Raw genomic sequence first — 19,501 nt, 5'->3', positions numbered from 1 at the left:
ACTGGACGGGGCGGGGCGGGGCGGGACGGGACGGGACGGGGCGGGGCGGGGCCCGAGAGGTCACGTGGGCGTGAGCCCTCAGTCCGGCATATTTACAAGGCGGCGTGGACCCATTGACTTAACCTGGCCTACGCTTCATCACTCAAATGTCCCGTGGCCGTGAGTTCTTAGGTCAAGGGCAAAAGCTGCCCGGCAGCAGGCTTGATGCAGCACCAAGTGGCCATCGTCACCGGCGGGGGTACGGGCATCGGAAAGGCCATCGCGACCGAGCTCCTGCATCTAGGTGCGTGAGCAGGCCCCTGGGCTAGGGTACTCAGAGCGAGGGATCCTTAGAAGCTGCCGTAACCTGGGGTCGGGAGCCAGGGCGCCAGAGGCGGGCTTAGGAGAGCGTGAAGTTGCAAAGCAAAGGAAGTATAGCTGTGGGTGAAATTTAAACCGCGAGGGAGAGTGGAGAGAGGAGAGTTCTAAGAAAAGTTGTGGAGAAGCGGTGGATGATGAACCACTATTTGTAAACTAAAGGGAAAATTTAGAGCCAAAGATACTGTGTCCGAGGTGGGGATTAAGGAGACGTGTGGAATCATGCTATGGAACTAATTATGGATGTGAATTTAAAATTAATTCTTTCTAGGGAATTCCCTGGCGATCTAGTGGTTAGGACTCAGGGCTTTCCTGCCGGTAGGCCTGGGCTGGATCCCTGGGCGGGGAAATAAGATCCCACAAGCGGCGCTGCTGGGGCAAATAAATAAATAAATTCTATTTATTGCTTAATGAATGATTAGGAAAAATGGGAAGACTTCATTTAACTGGAAAAGATAAAAGGCTCCCATCATATAATCTTCTCGAATATCTTGTAATATTTACCTTAACCTGGGTGAAGGGAGGACTTTATAAGCAATAAACAAGGAAAGAAACCACAAAAGGGAAAATAGATAAATATGAAGATGTATATCCTCATTGAATTAAAAAATATATATGAATAAAGTTTGAAGGAACATGAAGAAAAACATTTACAATGTACAACAAATTTATTATGTAAAGAGATCTCATAAATAAATAAGGGAAAGATCTAACAACTGATAGAAAAATAGGCTTCTGATATGGGCCAAGCATTTTAAAACAAGAACTAAAAAAAAAGCAGTAAGTATATGAAAAAATAGTCAACTTTTTTGGCAATGAAATGTAAAATATAGTAATAAAAAGGTGCCATTGTTTTTTTAACAGAATGTTAAAACATTGGGGAAAATGAAAGTGTTGATGAGGAAGTGAGAAGGCAGGCAAGAATGTAAATTATTACGAGCTTTCTAGAGGTCAGTTTGGGGAAAAAATCCAAAAGTGTTAACAGTATTTGTGCTGCATGACCTAGTAATTCCTCTCTCAGGAATTTACTCTTTGGAAATAATCAGGGACAAGCACGGATTTGTGTACAAGAATGTAGTGTTGAATAGTGAAACATGATAAGGGAAATGACTAAATCAGTAACAATGAAATATGCTGCTATTTAAACATCTTGCTATTGAAGATTTTGTTGTCACATGCATACCATATAATTGAAAAAAATTAGGATTCTAAAAATATAGCATTCCAGTTTAATTGATAATGAAAACTATATATGCAGAAGACTGAAAAGAAGTTTGTAATATTGTTATCAGCAACTGCTTTTTCTGGAAATGATTTGAATGATGAGTGGTTAAATTGTACTCATTTTTCAAATTTTTTTAATGAACATGTAAGTTGTCTTTGCTTACCATTGTGTTTCTAATGCCCGGCACAGAGTATGAACTTAAAAAAAAAGTATGTTGAAAAAAAGGAAAAAATACATCTTAATAAGAAAAAAAAAGGAAATTAGCATTTCTTAATCTGACCCTGGTGTAGCTTCATCACCATTACTACCCACTTTACTTCCAACACCAAAACTCTAACCCTGTTCAGGAAAATCCATTAGAAAAGTAGAATCGGTTATCATTTTCTGTGAAGGTCAGATACCAGGCTTCACAGCAGATTGGTCAGATCCTGGTTCAACCTTCCAATGTACTTAAAAAAAAAAGTAATGTTGTATTGGAAATGCATTTCCTTCAGTGAAAGAGTATACAAATAATTTTTACTCTGACTTGCTCAACTTTATTTTTTTATGCCAGGATTAATGGCTGTTACCTGAAAATTGTTATAGAAACCCAAACTGGGCAAATAAAATAAAATGTTAGCCAATTCAATTTACAGTGAGAAGGCTCCTATTTTTTGGTGTGAATTACAAGTTGTATTTTGAGGCATGCTTTTTAAAAATAAATTTATTTATTTTACTTATTTATTTTTGGCTGTGTTGGGTCTTCGTTACTGAGTGCAGGCTTTCTCTAGTGGTGGCGAGCGAGGGCTACTCTGTGCGCTGCGGTGTGCAGTCTTCTCATTGCGGCGGCTTCTCTTGTTGCGGAGCGCGGGCTCTAGGCGTGTGGGCTTCAGTAGTTTGTGGCACGCGGGCTCAGTAGTTGTGGCTCGCGGGCTCTAGAGTGCAGGCTCCGTAGCTGTGACGCACAGGCTTAGTTGTTCTGCGGCATGTGGGATCTTCCCAGACCAGGGCTCGAACCCGTGTGCCCTGAATTGGCAGGCGGATTCTTAACCACTGCGCCACCAGGGAAGTCCGAGGCATGCTTTTTAAAGTGATTATTGTGTTGTCTTTCACATCCAAATGATTTTGACTGTCCCTTTTCTGAGAGGATGCTGAAAGCCCTAGCTCACAAAGGCAGGATATAGCAAATAGAATTGAAACCCTCTTCCTCTATTTGACAGATGCTCTTAGACCAGAGGAGTCCTGATTCCATCAAAGAATATTGAAACTAAGACCATTCACATTGAATACAAGCTAGATCCTTGTCTCTGTCCTCAAATTAGTCATTCTCTTTCTGTGACAGTGGATGAAATGAAAGTAGGAATTGCAAGTGGAAATTGTGAGGCAAGACAGCACTCTTTCTTGCTCGGGTGACTAGGCTCTTATCAACACCAGGGACATAGAAGGTGCTTAAATGTAGCACTCTCAGTTGAAGATTGAAAGGAATCAGTATCAGCCCAAGCAGAAAAGCAATGTATATGGCTACAAATGCCTCTGATGTGGAAATAACTCATTATTTGCTAGTTACTTCTGTACCTTGTTCTAAGTAAGTTTATCAAGCTTTCTGAATTTCTCTAGCAACTCATATAAACAACAAAAACAGTCCATACAAATCATTTAGCATAAGGGTGAGGAGAAGGATATCATCTAATAATTTTCTAGTTTATTATAAAATAAGAGCATTGCAATAAATTCAGGTAGTATGGAAGTATATAAAAGAAAAACATGAGCTTTCCCATTCTGCCCATCTCCTAAATCCCTTTCCTGGTGATTTTCTATGAGTCACCCACATGCACACATAAACACTTGTGTGTATTTTGTTATTTACAAAACTGTGACTGTAGTACTCTTACTGCTCTGTAATTTTTTCTTTCCATGCTAGTGCGTATAGTAGTACGTCATTCTTCTCAGAGTTATATAGTATTCTATTGTATGGATGTGTAATAATTTATTTAACCATTCCTTTAATGGAAATTTAGGTTTCTAGTTCTACCCAGCACTGCAGCATTCTGCCTTGTAATACCTTTGACCCCTGGTTCAAGTTTATATAGCAGTTAAAATAAATAGCCTTTTAAAGTTGTGTCCCAGTATAGCTCTGCTAATATTAGATAACTTTCCTGAAGCCTTCAGGGTTCAGATAGTAATTAGTGATAATTTAGTAAGCTTCTAATTAGATAATTGCTGTGAATAATCCTATTTATATTTTCATTATATCTCTTATTTGAGGCCTTGGACAAAGTCAGGCATTAATCACCTTAGTATTCTTGAGGATTTCTTTTTTTTTTTTTTTAATGAGGCTTAACTTCTTAATGTGGATTTAGGAAGAGTTGTAGATGTCAGATTTCCATGCCTTGTCAGCCTGTGCTCTGCTCTGGGAACTAGAGCAGTTAATGCCCATCTTTAAGGCAGAAAGATCAAAGAAAAGAAGGTGATGAGCAGAGGCTAATCCAGGGGAAATTGTTTCTCCTTTCCGTTTTATTACTCAGATTAGCTACTCCTACTAATTCAGGGAAACCTGGCTGAGGGTTGGACCTGGTCTAGAAATGTGTATTTCAATTCTTTCCCCTCCTGGGAGTAGAAGCTTCCTCCTGGAAACAGAAGAAGAAAGGAATAACGGTTCTCCTAACAGTATAATATATGCTTTGTTGAAAATTATACATCAGTTTTTTAAAATAAATAAATAAATAAATAAATAAATAAATAAATAAATTTATTTTTGGCTGCCTTGGGTCTTCGTTGCTGCGTGCTTCTCTAGTTGCGGCGAGCGGGGGCTACTCTTTGTTGAGGTGCGCGGGCTTCTCATTGCGGTGGCTTCTCTTGTGCGGAGCACGGGCTCTAGGCACGCGGGCCTCAGTAGTTGTGGCACGCCGGTTCAGTAGTTGTGGCTCACGGGCTCTAGAGCTCAGGCTCGGTAGTTGTGGCACATGGGCTTAGTTGCTCCACGGCATGTGGAATCTTCCTGGACCAGGGCTCGAGGCTGTGTCCCCTGCATTGGCAGGCGGAGTCTTAACCACTGCGCCATGAGGAAAGTCCTATACATCAATTTTGATACATTGAATTCTATTTTAAAGTTAGTCTTGTCTTGCAAGGAATTGATGGTGAATCTTTTTAATATTTGCTTTATAAAGCTCTCAGATTGCCTATCCGAATTTCCAAAAGTTGTCTGCATTTGTAACTCTCTAAATTATAACCTAATCTTGAAAAATAGTTTTTTAAAGTGCCTTATTTTAATATGTGGAAGCTACCTCATCATGTACAACTAGAATGGTTGTGGTCAAACAGAGAGTCATTTTACTCTTTACCTTTCTAAGTGTCATTTATTCCATACATGAATATTGAATGTGGACTGTTTGTGAGTGTAATAATTACAATGACAGGGTCCCAATCCTCCAGGAGATGATAGTGAGTGGGGGGAGACTTAATTATCATACAATACTGGTTTAAATGCTGTATTAGAATGAGGTCAGGGATATGGGAGCGTGTAGAAGGAGCTGCCAATCTGGGCTCAGTGAGGGAGAGGAAGGAGGGTCGTCAACATAGTTGTGATTATCAATATAATTCGCTTTAAATCTGCCATATACATCTGGGCTTCCCAGAGGTGGTGAGGCTCTTCCCTCTCTCTGTTTCAAGGCTGTCTTGGCACGTATTTCTGCTTTTTATATTTGTACATGAAAAGAAGGAAGCATTCTCTTTAGGATAAACTAACATGTAAGGCAACAATGAGCAATAAGGTTCAGGATTACTTAGTAAGGTAAATGAATAGTCCAGTGTCTCATAGCTTATTATTTTTACTTAAGGAAAGCACTGGTGGAGTGTCAGCATTCCCATGGGTAGCTCTTCCTTTTATAACTCCATTTGCATACAATTCTTTTATTTATTTATTTATTTATTTATTTTTGGCTGCATTGGGTCTTTGTTGCGGTGTGCAGGCTTCTCATTGCGGTGGCTTCTCTTGTTGCGGAGCACGGGCTCTAGGCACGTGGGCTCAGTAGTTGTGGCTCATGGGCTCTAGAGCGCAGGCTCAGTAGTTGTGGCACACGGGCTTAGTTGCTCTGCGGCATGTGGGATCTTCCCGGACCAGAGCTCGAACCCGTGTCCCCTGCATTGGCAGGCAGATTCTTTTTTTTTTTTTTTTTTTTTTCTCTTTTTTTGCGGTACGTGGGCCTCTCACTGCTGTGGCCCCTCCCACCACGGAGCACAGGCTCCGGACGCGCAGGCTCAGCAGCCATGGCTCACGGGCCCAGCCGCTCCGCGGCATGTGGGATCTTCCCGGACCGGGGCATGAACCCGTGTCCCCTGCATCGGCAGGCGGACTCTCAACCACTGCGCCACCAGGGAAGCCCTGCATACAATTCTAATTTCACTTTAAGTGTTACCAATTTTTATTTCTTTGTTGCACTTTCGTCTTTGTTGGCCAGTCTCTCCTTCAGTCATCGGTTTTTGTAAAATGTCACATGGGTTTATCATTGGGAGACAAGGAGGCAACACAACTGCATTCTTTGCCATCTGTGCACGAATTGAAGAACAGATGCACAGTGGCCAATCACTTACAGACAGTGAAAGAAGTGAAACAATTAGTCACTGACCATGATGTGTGTCTGTTATTCGCATGCTGATTTGTGGATTTGTACTGGCAGTGCAGTTTATATTTTATGCAATTACACACAGTTCTGCCATGGTAACTGGAATTTGAACAGTGTTGTTGGGGGTCTGGTGTTATTTAAACTAAGGTAACTGAAATTAGCGTGTATTAGAGCTGAGCAAAACAAGGACTGTGGATACTTCTATTTCACCCTTCCTGGACATTGTGTAACAATTAAATGCTGTTCTCATACATTTTATTTCTACATATATTATAAAGCCTACAATACACTGATATCATTTTTACTTTAAACAATCACTACCTTTTAGAGAGATTGAATAGAAATAAGAAAAGATTTCATATTTACTTTATTTACTCACATAATTACCATTTCCAGTTCTCTTTCTTCTTTTGTAGATTTAGATTTTCATCTGGTATCATTGTCCTTCTGTTTGAAGGCCTTCCTTTAATCTTTTTGTAGTGCAGGTCTACTTTAATGAATTCTTCTGGATATCATATGTGTGAATAAGTCTTTAATTTGCCATTACTTTTGAAAGCTATTTTCACTGGGTAAGAGTTCTAGGTTCCAAAACTCCCACTGCCACCCGCATCCCCAGTACTTTCAAGATATTCCACTATCTTCTGGCTTGCATTGTTTCTGAAAAGAAGTCTTCTGTCTTCCTTGTCTTTTTTGTGTTCTTTTTCTCTGGCTGCTTTTAATATTTTTCTCTTTATTATTGGTTTATTTAATTATGTCATCAGTGCCATTCCTGGGCCTGTTTTTATTAATTTGCTTTTCTCCTCATTCTGGGTTGTATTTCCCTGTTCCTTCCTATGCCTTGTGGCTTTTTGCTGGATGCCAGACGTTTGAATTTTACCTTGTTGCAGGCTAGTTATTTCTGTATTCTTATAAATATTGCTGAACTTTGTTCTGTGATGCAATTAAGTTACTTGGAAACAGTTTTGAAACTTTGTAGAGCTTGGGAACAATCTTTCCCCAGCCTCAGATTGTTTCCTTAACTTGTATGTACTGATCAGTGCTCAGCTAAAGATCTGAGGGAACTCTACAGATCTCTGGAGTTCTCTCCCTGTGTACCTCCTTTCTCTCTGTGCCCTGTGTAATCTAGCTGTTTTGGCCTCCCTGGATTCCCAACTTCATCTCTTCTACCCAGGAGACTGCTGGGCTCTGAATGGGTTCCTCCTCCCTATGTTGCAGCCTGAAGACTCTCTCTAGGCAGCAACCTGGAATAATAATAGGGCTCATATTGTTTGTGTTCACTCTCTGGGATCACTATCCTGTGCTACTTGATATCCAGTGCCTGGAAATCATTGTTGCATATATTTTGTTCAGTTTTTTAGTTGTTTTGGGCTGGAGGGTAAGTTCAGTTCCTATTACTCCATCTTGACTATAAGCAGAAGTCCTAATTCATCTTTTTTACAGGAATACATGAAACATTTTCTAAACATTATTACTTTCAGAATTTGGACAACCAGTGAAAACATATTTAGTTGTTCTTTGGCTGTTGTCTCCTCAGGGTGTAATGTGGTCATTGCATCCCATGAGTCTGATAGATTAAAATCTGCCACAGATGAACTGAAGGCCAGACCGCCTCCTACCAGCCAGGCTCAAGTCACTCCCATAAAATGCAACATCTGTAATGAAGAGGAGGTAAAGCAAATCTATCTTTGTTTTTTAAAATTTTATTGTAGTATAGTTGATTTACGATGTTGTGTTTAATTTCTGCTGTCAGCAAAGTGACAATTATATAGATATTCTTTTTCATATTCTTTTCTATTATGGTTTATCATAGGGTATTGAATAGTTCCTGTGCTATACAGTAGGACCTTGTTGTTTATCCATTCTATATGTAATAGCTTGCATCTGCTAAACCCAGACTCCCAATCCTTCCCTCCCCCTTGGCAAATACAAATCTGTTCTCTGTATCTGTGAGTCTGTTTTTGTTTCATAGATATATTGATTTGTGTTTTATTTTAGATTCCACATATATGTGATGTCATATGGTATTTGTCTTTCTCTTTCTGACTTAGTTCACTTAGTATGATAATCTCTAGATCGATCCATGTTGCTGCAAATGGCATTATTTCATTCTTTTTAATGGCTGAGTATTATTCCATTGTGTGTGTGTGTGTGTGTGTGTGTGTGTATCACATCTTTATCCATTCATCTGTTGATGGACATTCAGGTTGTTTCAGTGTCTTGCTATTGTAATACTGTTGCTATGAACATTGGGGTGCATGTATCTTTTCAAATTATAGTTTTGTCTGGGTATATGGCCAGCAGTGCAGGGGTGGGATTTCTGGATCATATGGCAACTCTAGTTTTAGTTTTATGAGGAATGCAAATCTATCTTACTTCTTCATTCATTTAAATTTATAGTAGTTGTCCCTAAACCTGACTGTGCTTTAAGTTTTCCCATAGTAGCTATCTTAGATGAGGTTCACTAGAAGCAGAGCCTGTGAAGGAGATTCTTGAGCTAATGATCTATTGGGTGAGTGGCCTCAGAAGAAAGACAGGAAGGGAAGAAATGTAGGGAAGCTAAGCAAGGACAGTTTCATCTAGAGACTACCTTTTGTGCCTTTTGCCCTTTAACTCATTTCGTAATGTCTGTTTCATCACTATCCATTATTCTGTGTTGGTAGCTTACAAATTAAAACAATGGAGGGGTGATCCAGGTCCTTCGATAAATCTTGTCATTAAAATTCCAAATTTAGCTCTATGATCTATGGGTATAGGATACTGGTAAATTATTCACTGATATAGGATTTTCAGGTTTATTCATTGTGACTACCTCTCCGTTTACTGTGGTTCTCAGAGTTACTGTTCACTGTGAGACACTGCAAGCTCTGCTACTCTCCTAAAGCAGGTGATAAAGTCCAATTAGCAAGTTAGGTTATTAACCAGTTCACTTTTAACATTTTATTTATTTATTTATTGAAGTGCAGTTGATGTACAATTTATATGTTACAGGTGTATAATATAGTGATTCACAGTTTTTAAAGGTTATACTCCATTTATAGTTATCATAAAATATTTGCTCTATTCCCCATGTTGTATAATATATTATTGTAGCTTATTTTATACCTAATAGTTTGTACTTCTTAATCTCTTACCCCTACATTGCCCCTCCCTGCTTCCCTCTCCACATTGGTAACCACTAGTTTGGGCTCTATGTCTGTGAATCTGCTTATTTTTTGTTATATTCACTAATTCACTCTATTTTTTAGATTCCACACATAAGTGCTGTCATACAGTATTTGTCTTTCTCTGTCTGTAACCAGTTCACTTTTAATGTTTTTCTTTAGGCAAATAATTTGGTCAAAGCCACCTTAGACTTTTATGGTCAGATCAGTTTATTGGTAAACAATGGAGGAGGCCAGTTCTTCTCTCCTTCTGAACACATCAGTTCAAAGGGGTGGAATGCTGTGATTGAAACCAACCTGACGGGCGCCTTCTACATGTGCAAAGCAGGCAAGTGTGATCAATCATCCAAGAGGTCCAAGTGTCTTTATGTAAAGATCATAGAGAATCCTGAAAGAGAAATTGTTATGGGCTCAGAAGCTCCATGTCATCAACACTTACTGCCCTGATTTAACTTACATACAACATAGCAATGCAAATTGCTGCATTTCTGGATAGTAATTCGGCAACATTTATAAAATACAAATATTGTTTGATCTGTTAATTTTATTTCTAGGAAGTTATGATGTAAAAATTATTTAGAATTTGTACAAAGATATTGCTATAAAGTGCTTCATAAAATAAAGGAAGACTCCACACTTATTTTGTTTTTAAGAAATGAATCTGTTAAATCTATTACAAGGACCTATTAATTAATTCAGTGAAATCTTCAGGGAGATACCAGAGTCCACATTGTTTATGACTAATAAGTAATTAGCACACATGCATAGTCTTTAGATTAAAGCTTATGTTTCATAGGTGGTAATACTCAACCCTGAAGTTGGGTAACTGAAGAGTTCCCTTACAAACTATCCAAGACATTTTTATGCTGAAAAATGTGGAACGAGTATAATTCTGAACCACAGGGTCTTCACCCCAACATGGGTTAGGCTTTATATTCTTAGTATCTCTAAATCAAAGGTCTTGCAGACACTTCCAGCCTCATCTTTATCTAACTGGTAGTATACAGTTCTGTATTAATTGTGATACAGGATGAGCTGCTGAAGTGTAGAGATCCATAAAAAAGAGGAGCTTGAATAAGATAGTTGACTTCTCCCTCACATAAAAACTCAAGGTATATAGTCCAGGGATAGTATGGTAGTTCCATAATCATTAGGGAATAAGAATCCTACTTCTTGCTTTACTATCTTTGACATGTGGTTTCCATCCCATGGTCCAAAATGGCTGCTCCAGTTCCTGTCATTGTAACTGCATTCCAGACAGTAGGAATGAGAAAAAATGTAATACTCACTCATTCTTTTTAACAGCACCATCTGAAAGTGGCGCCATTACATTCACTGACATTCATCATCAGCTAGAACTCAGTTAAATGATCATACCTACCTATAAGGGATACTGGGAAATAGAATCTTTAGGTGAGTAGCTATGTGTGTAAGTACAAATTCAATTTCTATGTAAGAAGAGGAGCATGAGTATTAGGAGATAGCTTGTAGTCTCTAACCCACCCTTCATAGCTCAGCACTTCAACACCTTCCAGCACTCAAGTCAACAGTTTCTTACCAACATGAGGTTCCTTGCCAACAGCCTTTAATTAGAAGTCTGCAGAGTCTAGATTCAGTTATGATTACTGTATGAAAAGATACTTGCTCTTACTGATCAGAGAAGTACAAACTTAAATGTTCTTAATATATTTCAGAAAACATGATTTTCAATTAAAAAAAGTTAACAAATATAAAATCAAATTAGGTCAAAACTTGTTCATTTGAAATTTTAACTGAAAATATCATTGTAACTTCTGACTTTTTTCTTTTAAAAAAATAAATATTTTTTCTATGCACTTATCAACATAACTTCAAAATATATGATGCAAAAACAGATAGATCTTAAAGGAGAAATAGAAAAATCCACAATTATAGTTGGAGATTTCAATACTTCTCTCTCAAGTTTTTTTTTTTTTTTTAAAGATGATGTTGGGGATAGGAGTTTATTAATTAATTAATTTATTTTTGCTGTATTGGGTCTTCGTTTCTGTGCGAGGGCTTTCTCTAGTTGTGGCAAACGGGGGCCGCTCTTCACCGCGGTGCGCGGGCCTCTCACTATCACGGCCTCTCTTGTACCGGAGCACAGGCTCCAGACGCGCAGGCTCAGTAGTTGTGGCTCACGGGCCTAGTTGCTCCGTGGCATGTGGGATCCTCCCAGACCAGGGCTTGAACCCGTGTCCCCTGCATTAGCAGGCAGATTCTCAACCACTGCGCCACCAGGGAAGCCCTCAGTTATGATTTTTATTAGCCAGAATTGAATTAAAGAATACAGGGCCTATAGTTTTTGTTTTGTTTTGTTTTGACTTTAAACAATGGGACTTAGCTTTTGGTTTTGAAAACAAGGAATATGAAACGTACATTTTTCTGTACCATAATAATAATAGTGAAAAACTGAAAACCATTTAAATATTCTAGAGTAAAATATTAGTTGAGTGAAGTTTTATACATCTACAGGATAGAGTACTATGCAGCCACTAAAAATATAGGTATAAAAATATACTTCTCAATATGAAAAGATATTCCCAGACATTGAGTGAAAAGCAGGCTATAAAACATTCTATCCAGCATGATCACATTTCTGCAAAAACCAGTATATTTATATATGGCTGTATATGAATAGACATAATTCTGAAGGAGTTTGTACCAAAATACTGACATATTATCTCTGGGAGGTAAAATTACATATTATTTTCATCTTTTTGCATATCTGCTTTTTCTAGTTTTTCTAAAATGAACATGTATTTTTTATGTAATTAAAATGATTTAAGTCATGACTACCCTGAAGTTCCAGGTTTTTCAACTTGTACTCTTTGACACAATATGCTATTGTTAAAGACTTGTGGGAACATCCACATATAAATTACTGGTGAATTTAGACTTTCCTGTAGCCTTTAATTATTCATTTTACTAGTATAGGAATTTCTTTCTCCCATTTTATTTTTGGAAGCCTCTTGAATGTGTGAAAAAGTTAAAGAAATAACACAATGAACTCCTATTAGGCATACCTCATTTTATTATGTTTTGCTTTATTGCACATCGAGCAAGTCTGCCAGCACTGTTTTTCTAACAGTATTTGCTTACTTTGTGTCTCTGTGTCATATTTAGGTAATTATTGCAATATTTCAAATTTTTCATTATTATTATATTTGTTATGATGATTTGTGGTCAGTGATCTTTGATGTTACTATTGCAAAAAGATTACGACTTGCTGAAGACTCAACAAAGAGGGAAGAAAAAGTCTCTTGCCTCTTCGGCAGCTCCAGACTTCTCCCGGACTCCCTCCGGGCCAGCTGTGGCGCACTAGCCCCCTTCACGCCGTCAACCCCAGTCCTCTCCCTGGGATCCGACCAAAGCCCGAGCCTCAGCTCCCAGCCCCCGCCCGACGGCGGGTGAGCAGACAGGCCTCTCGGGCTGGTGAGTTCTGGTCGGCACCGATCCTCTGGGCGGGAATCTCTCCGCTTTGCCCTCCGCACCCTGTTGCTGCGCTCTCCTCCGCGGCTCTGAAGCTTCCCCCTCCGCCACCCGCAGTCTCCGCCCGCGAAGGGCCTTCCTAGTGTGTGGAAACCTTTCCTCCTTCACAGCTCCCTCCCAGAGGTGCAGGTCCCGTCCCTATTCTTTGTCTCTGTTTTTTCTTTTTTCTTGTGCCCTACCCAGGTACGTGGGGCGGCGTTTCTTGCCTTTTGGGAGATCTGAGGTCTTCTGCCAGGGTTCAGTAGGTGTTCTGTAGGAGTTGTTCCACATGTAGATATATTTCTGATGTATTTGTGGGGAGGAAGGTGATCTCCACCTCTTACTCCTCCGCCATCTTGAAGGTCCCCCCACTCCCCGAAAGTCCCGCTTCTATGTGTTTTAGCTGATACTCTTCCATAAAAAGACTTCTAGTTACACCACAACCATCACTTCTCCTTATATATGTTATTATTATTATTAACTTTTTTAGTATACCACTATGGAATCAAGGATTTCTTTACAAATTCATTGTTTCAAATGCACACATTGTCTCAAATTTAATAGAAATTTGTGTTTCTATGTTTTGCTATTACAAATAATTCTGTGATGAGTAACATTGTAAATATTTGTTTCACATTTGTGGAGGTATATATTTAGGGTATATCCGGGAAGTTGGACTGCTGGGTGAAGAGTAAATGCATCCTGTTAGGCATTTGCAAGTTTCTTTGCATTTTGCACTCCATCATCAATGAATGAGAATGCCTGTTCCTCACAGCCTCACCAAAAATGTGTCTTGTCAATTTCTGGACAACTCTGATGGGCAAGAAATGATATCTCAGTGCAGCATCTTTTCATTTGTTGAAAGGCTACCTGGATATCTCTTGTGTGTGGCCTGTTCCTCACAGCCTCACCAAAAATGTGTCTTGTCAATTTCTGGACAACTCTGATGGGCAAGAAATGATATCTCAGTGCAGCATCTTTTCATTTGTTGAAAGGCTACCTGGATATCTCTTGTGTGTGTGTGTGTGTTTGAATTGTATTGCTGTCTTTGCACGTGTTTCTCTGGGGTTCTGATCATTTTTTGACATTTTCAGTGTTGTCTAAGAATAGTCCAATTTCCATTACAATCTGTGCAGAGGAGCTTAGACTGACCTGCTGATCTTTTGGGTCATTGTCAATAATTACAAGGGCAAGAGATGGGCCAAAAAGCAACTCATATCTCCCATGGAGAGAGAATTCATGGCCCAAATGCCTATCAATGAGTGAATGAATAAACAAATTGTGGTATATATGTATAATGTGCTACTCAGAAATGAACAGGAGTGAGCTATTGATTAATGCAGCAATGTGGATAAATCTGAAAATAATTATTCTGAGTGAAAGAAGCCAGATAGAAAAGAGCATGTATGTATGATTTCATTTATATGTTTAAGTCCTAGAAGCATTGAAAAAAAATTGTTAGAGCTAGATTCACTGAGAGTTAGATATTATTCTGCCTCCTATTCATAAATTACAGGAAGAAAATGAAGCAGTGTGACAGCCTTTAGGGTGGTTTATCGCTCATAATCTCTTCCTTCATACAGTGTAAGACATTTCAAATCATATCTGATACACAAATAAGGCCTTAGTATTTCAGAAAATTTTCTCAGTGAAAGAATGGCTGTGAGACATTCAGATGGCACAATGAAATCTCATGGAACTCCTAGTCCAGATAAATGCCCTTCCTTCTCTTCTGGGCTTTTGCTTCAGAAAAGTGGCTGGAACAATGCCTCGTGCGACATAGTTACCATCCTGCCGCTGAATTGTCCACCATCTGTTCTGTTTTGGTGGGGGTCACTTTTTTCTCCTGGAAGGGGAGTTTTTACAAACCTCGTGGTCCATTCAGGCATCTCATCCACCTGGACCTCCCAGTAATGCCAGCTGGAATCAAATCCTTCAGAACCCAGGACTACTGGATAAGCCGTAAATCTCTCTGGATAAACTCTGCTTTTTCTTCACAAATGTCACCAATTTTTTTTTAATCCTCAGAGACAGAGAGATTAGGATGTGCTGTTTCAAGATCCAGAGTAACTTTCAGTTTCTGTGTAATTTTCTGCAGTGCCAAATACTGCAGAGGAAGGCCGTCTCCTTCCTTCCTTATGGAACGAACAGAGAGCTGGGCGCTTCAGGCTTTCACACCTGTCATGGGTGGTCTCGACATCCAGCAGCGCTTTCCCTTCTGACATCACACTCTTCTCTGCCAACTTCTTTAGTAGATCTTTGAGTGTGGAGATGTAGTCTGAAAATTCTATTGTGTTTGCATTGCGTTTGTATTAAATGTCCTTCTCGGCTAACCTTGAGAACTATGTAGGGGAGGATAAACAATTTACCCTCTGCCCTTTTGAGCTCTTAGCTGAGACTCCTGTAATAAAAGACAGATGAACAGGAGAAAAACAAATAGAATTTTATTCACGTGTATACCTCATGTATACGTGGGAGGTACCCAGGGAAAAATGAGCAACTGCCGGTCGTGGCTTCAAATTCAGGGTTAAATACTATCTTAACAGGGAAAGGGGAGAGGGGATATAGGCCTCTTGGGGTGGGGAGTATATGATTTTTAGGAAAGATGAATGGGTCCTTTGAAGAATGGATGGGAGGTATGAGAGTTGGTGACAAAGTTTGTCCACATGTGGTGTCGACATCTAGTCTCCCGTCATGTGACAACCGTCAGCCTTCCCTGGTTGATGAGACTCCCAGGGAGGGGATTTATGACACTGCGTTCCTTTTAGCCGATGAGGGGGGTTCAGAGAAAGCCTCTCTCTGCATTTGCTGTTTTTCAAGTGCCCACAGCTGAACATAATCAATATACTATGGCAGCAGCATGTTTGGGTGGCATCTCACTGCCTTCAACTGCCTCTCACTCACATTCAACAAACTGGCCCAGGTGCTCAAATTCAGAGAGTAATTTCTGTCTCTGATTTTCCAACTCTCTCTCTCTCCCCGCCAACCCCCGCCCCACTCCTAGTGGTTTTCTTTCTTGGGTGGCTATTTAGACTCCTGTAATAAAAGACAGATGAACAGGAGAAAAACAAATAGAATTTTATTCACATGTATACCTCATGTATACATGGGAGGTACCCAGGGAAAAATGAGCAACTGCCGGTCGTGGCTTCAAATTCAGGGTTAAATACTATCTTAATAGGGGAGTGATTTGTAGGAAAGATGAATGGGCCCTTAGAAGACCTGATGGGAGGTGTGGTAGTTTGGGACAAAGTCCGGCGGTGGTACTGACTTCTAGCCTCCTCTCCTGTGATGTGTCCGTCTTCATGGCTGCTGAGACTCCCTGAGAGGAGAGTGTTTTCGACTGAGTGTCTTTAGGTGGAGAAGGGGATTTCAGAGAAAGCCTCTCTCTGCATTTGCTGTTTTTCAAGTGCCCACAGCTGAACATAATCAATATACCATGGCAGCAGCATGTTTGGGTGGCATCTCACTGCCTTCAACTGCCTCTCGCTCACATTCAACAAACTGGTCCAGGTGCTCAAATTCAGAGAGTAATTTCTGTCTCTGATTTTCCAACTTTCTGTCTCTCCCCACCACCCCCGCCCCACTCCTAGTGGTTTTCTTTCTTGGGTGGCAATTGTTTCTGAACACCTGCCACTTTCTTCTTCAGGGGCTCTAGGTCACTGCTGAGCCTTTTCCTATGATGAGAGGCAGGACCTCATATGGTGGCCCTGGTGGTCAGGAAATGAGTGCAAGGGGACAAACACCTCTAGGTTCTCCTCCCAGAAGATTGCCCGAACTCGACTATGCTTCCTGCATATGCTCATCTGTTCTGCCCCTGCCTCTTGCTCCTGGTGGCGTGAAGCTGCGTGTTCACCGTCGTGTCATCCTGTCCAGCTGGGCATTACTCCAGAAGGGCCCCTCCTAGCATTGGTGGCAAGCAAGGAAACCTGTCCTGTAAATCCACCCGGGACTGTTGGATGCAGAGTGGCACAAGTGGTGGCCACATTCGATGGCGATGAGGTTGCTCAGGTAGTTCTGGCAGATGGAACGGTTGGTTTCTGCCTGGAGTCCTGCCAGGGCTTTTGCAGCCAACATGGGGGCTGAGGGGGACTTTCTTCAGGAAAATGGGGCTATGGAGGTACTCTCTAGTGAGGAGGGGGTACACCCCCAGATCTCACATACTTGGCTCTGAGGACCTTTTAATTAGAAATTCTAAGCCATAGTATGTCTATACCTTTTTGCACCATATGGATACAGACCTAAGTATTTGAACCTCTTCCCTGGAAACATATTAAAATTAATTAAAATTTTTTTATGTCTAGAAATTCTGTTGATACTATTTCTAGCCTGAAGTATGAATTTCATATCCCTTGTTATCTAAAATGGATTAAAAAAATAACCACACTTGTAACCCTCAAAATTACCAATTTGTTTGTTTTCTTCCATAATCAAAAGTTCTTCAAAATATTCCTCTTATGCACATGATGATTTGGGTGATCTTATGTGGGCCTTGACTTACGTGAGATTTGTTTGACTATCAGATAGCTGTGGTTTTGCTTTAATATTGAAGGACCTGGTTCTTTCTTATGGTTCAGACAGGGACTCATAACAAGAACATTGTTGTGGGACTCTGACAGGTCATTGGTACACCTATCAATTAGTTAAGGGAGACATACTCGACAGAAGCTGATTGTAATGTTTGTATTTTGTCTTTTAAAGGCATTAGTGGAGCTGCCAGAGAAGGTGTTTACAACCTCACCAAATCCTTAGCTGTGGAATGGGCCAGCAGTGGATTAAGGATCAATTGTGTTGCCCCTGTAGGTAAATGTTCAATATGAAAGCCGTTGACAAATTGTGTTCTTCTGATTCCACTTGTGTTGTTAATAGAGGTATTTGTTAATATGCATGTATACTAGAAAAGATTAGCTTTTAAAAATAGATAAAACCAGAAAGAAGTATTCTTTGATTTACAACCAGATTGTCAAGAAGGTTAAGTTAAGCCAGTGATTCTCACTCCTGGCTGTATATTAGAATCATCTATGAAATAAAAAATAGTGGTATATAAGCTTGACTCCAAACTATAGAATCCAGCTGTTGGTATTTTTTTAAGCTGATTCAATTGCACAGAGAAGGAAATTCAAGTTCACCGTGAAGGTTGAGAATCGCTGCTTTAAAGAATGAATTTTTCTAGATTATCTTGTTATTTCTTGGTATATCATTAATCCTTTATTAGGAAGAGAGAAACTTAAAGTCAAAGTTGTAGGAAGGAATTTCCAGTTGAAGATCAACTATAAGTCAAGGGGAAATTTCTCTGAAACATAATGTAAATGATAGGGAAAAAAATAACAGTTTGTCAGCTTTAAACACTGTCATATTATGTGAAGTAAGACATAGCTTAAGCTTCCTTGGGGATTACATATTGGCCATGTACTCCAAGAGAGATAATAAATGAAACATCTCACACATCCTGCAAAACTCAGCTCAAATTCACTTCTCTGTGATGATTCCTGGTCATTGCTAAGATAGTAATCATCCCTCAATCTGAAACTCTGTAATATCTGGAGGTATTACCTATGATCTATCTTTATAGTATCCACAGATATTGTTATCTCTGCTACTCAGTGGGAACTAAGCATGAACTGACTTGTAGATGTTAGAGAAATCTCATCTCTAACAAATGCAGGTTCCTAGCCAGAAACTTCACATCCCTTCAATGCTTTGGGGCTGACATTACCTTATCTACCTTACTCTCAAATATTTATAGGGTAAATTAGATATAGTTCCATTCTGAATGTTGATACTTCGGAATACTGGCCTCCAAATGTGTATTTCTTGATAACCTTTAATGATGTGTTGGTGTTATAAGCACAATACTAAAGTCAGGTTTGTCCTCCACAGATGTTTTTAGGTTTAATGTCTAAACCTTAATACTACTGGAAGATTCCATGCTCTTTATTTATTTATTTTTAAAATTTATTTATTTATTTTTGGCTTCCTTGTGTCTTCGTTGCTGCGTGCGGGCTTTCTCTAGTGGTGGCGAGTGGGGGCTACTCTTCATTGCAGTGCGCGGGCTTCTCATTGTGGTGGCTTCTCTTGTTGCAGAACACTGGCTCTAGGTGCACGAACTTCATTGGTTGTGGCTCGCAGGCTCAGTAGTTGTAGCTCACGGGCTCTAGAGCGCAGGCTCAGTAGTTGTGGCGCACGGGCTTAGTTGCTCTGCGGAATGTGGGATCTTCCCGGATCAGGGATCAAACTCGTTTCCCCTGCATTGGCAGGCGGATTGTTAACCACTGCGCCACTAGGGAAGTCCCGATTCCATCCTCTTTTTTTTTTTTTTTCCCCGGTACGCGGCCCTCTCATCGTTGTGGCCTCTCCCGTTGCGGAGCACAGGCTCCGGACGGGCAGGCTCAGCGGCCATGGCTCACGGGCCTAGCCGCTCTGCGGCACGTGGGATCTTCCCGGACCGGGCCACGAACCCGTGTCCCCTGCATCGGCAGGCGGACTCTCAACCCCTGCGCCACCAGGGAAGCCCCTAGATTCCATCCTCTTTAAATAAAAGGTTACAAATTGTTTAATTGGAAACCAGTATATTACCCCAGTATTGTTTGGAGTAATTAATACTGCCAAGTTTCTTCATCTTACTCTCATCCCTCCTGTTTCCTCCCCTTCTAATAACCTCTGCTGTA

General features: G+C 40.2%; 1 protein-coding gene across 5 annotated transcripts in view; it reads left to right on the top strand.

Annotated features, from left to right (window-relative positions):
* The first annotated feature begins 82 nt into the window (after positions 1-82).
* Positions 83-19,501, top strand: part of MREG (melanoregulin) — a 154,248-nt gene continuing 134,829 nt past the window's right edge. For 2 of the 5 annotated variants that reach the window (XM_055089957.1, XM_055089938.1), the window contains exon 1: positions 83-283. In XM_055089957.1, the coding sequence (XP_054945932.1) occupies positions 147-283 (137 nt within the window). In that variant the 5' untranslated portion in view covers positions 83-146. Of the gene's footprint in view, positions 284-10,669; positions 10,758-16,482; positions 16,845-17,534; positions 17,637-19,501 lie in introns of those variants that run through there. The other 3 variants (XM_055089955.1, XM_055089944.1, XM_055089951.1) reach the window with 3 other exon arrangements.

The sequence above is a fragment of the Physeter macrocephalus genome, chromosome 2 (assembly GCF_002837175.3).
Source record: "Physeter macrocephalus isolate SW-GA chromosome 2, ASM283717v5, whole genome shotgun sequence".
NCBI classification, from domain to species: Eukaryota; Metazoa; Chordata; class Mammalia; order Artiodactyla; family Physeteridae; genus Physeter; species Physeter macrocephalus.
Note: the sequence above shows the minus strand (reverse complement) of the source record. Positions and strands in the feature narration are given on the sequence as shown.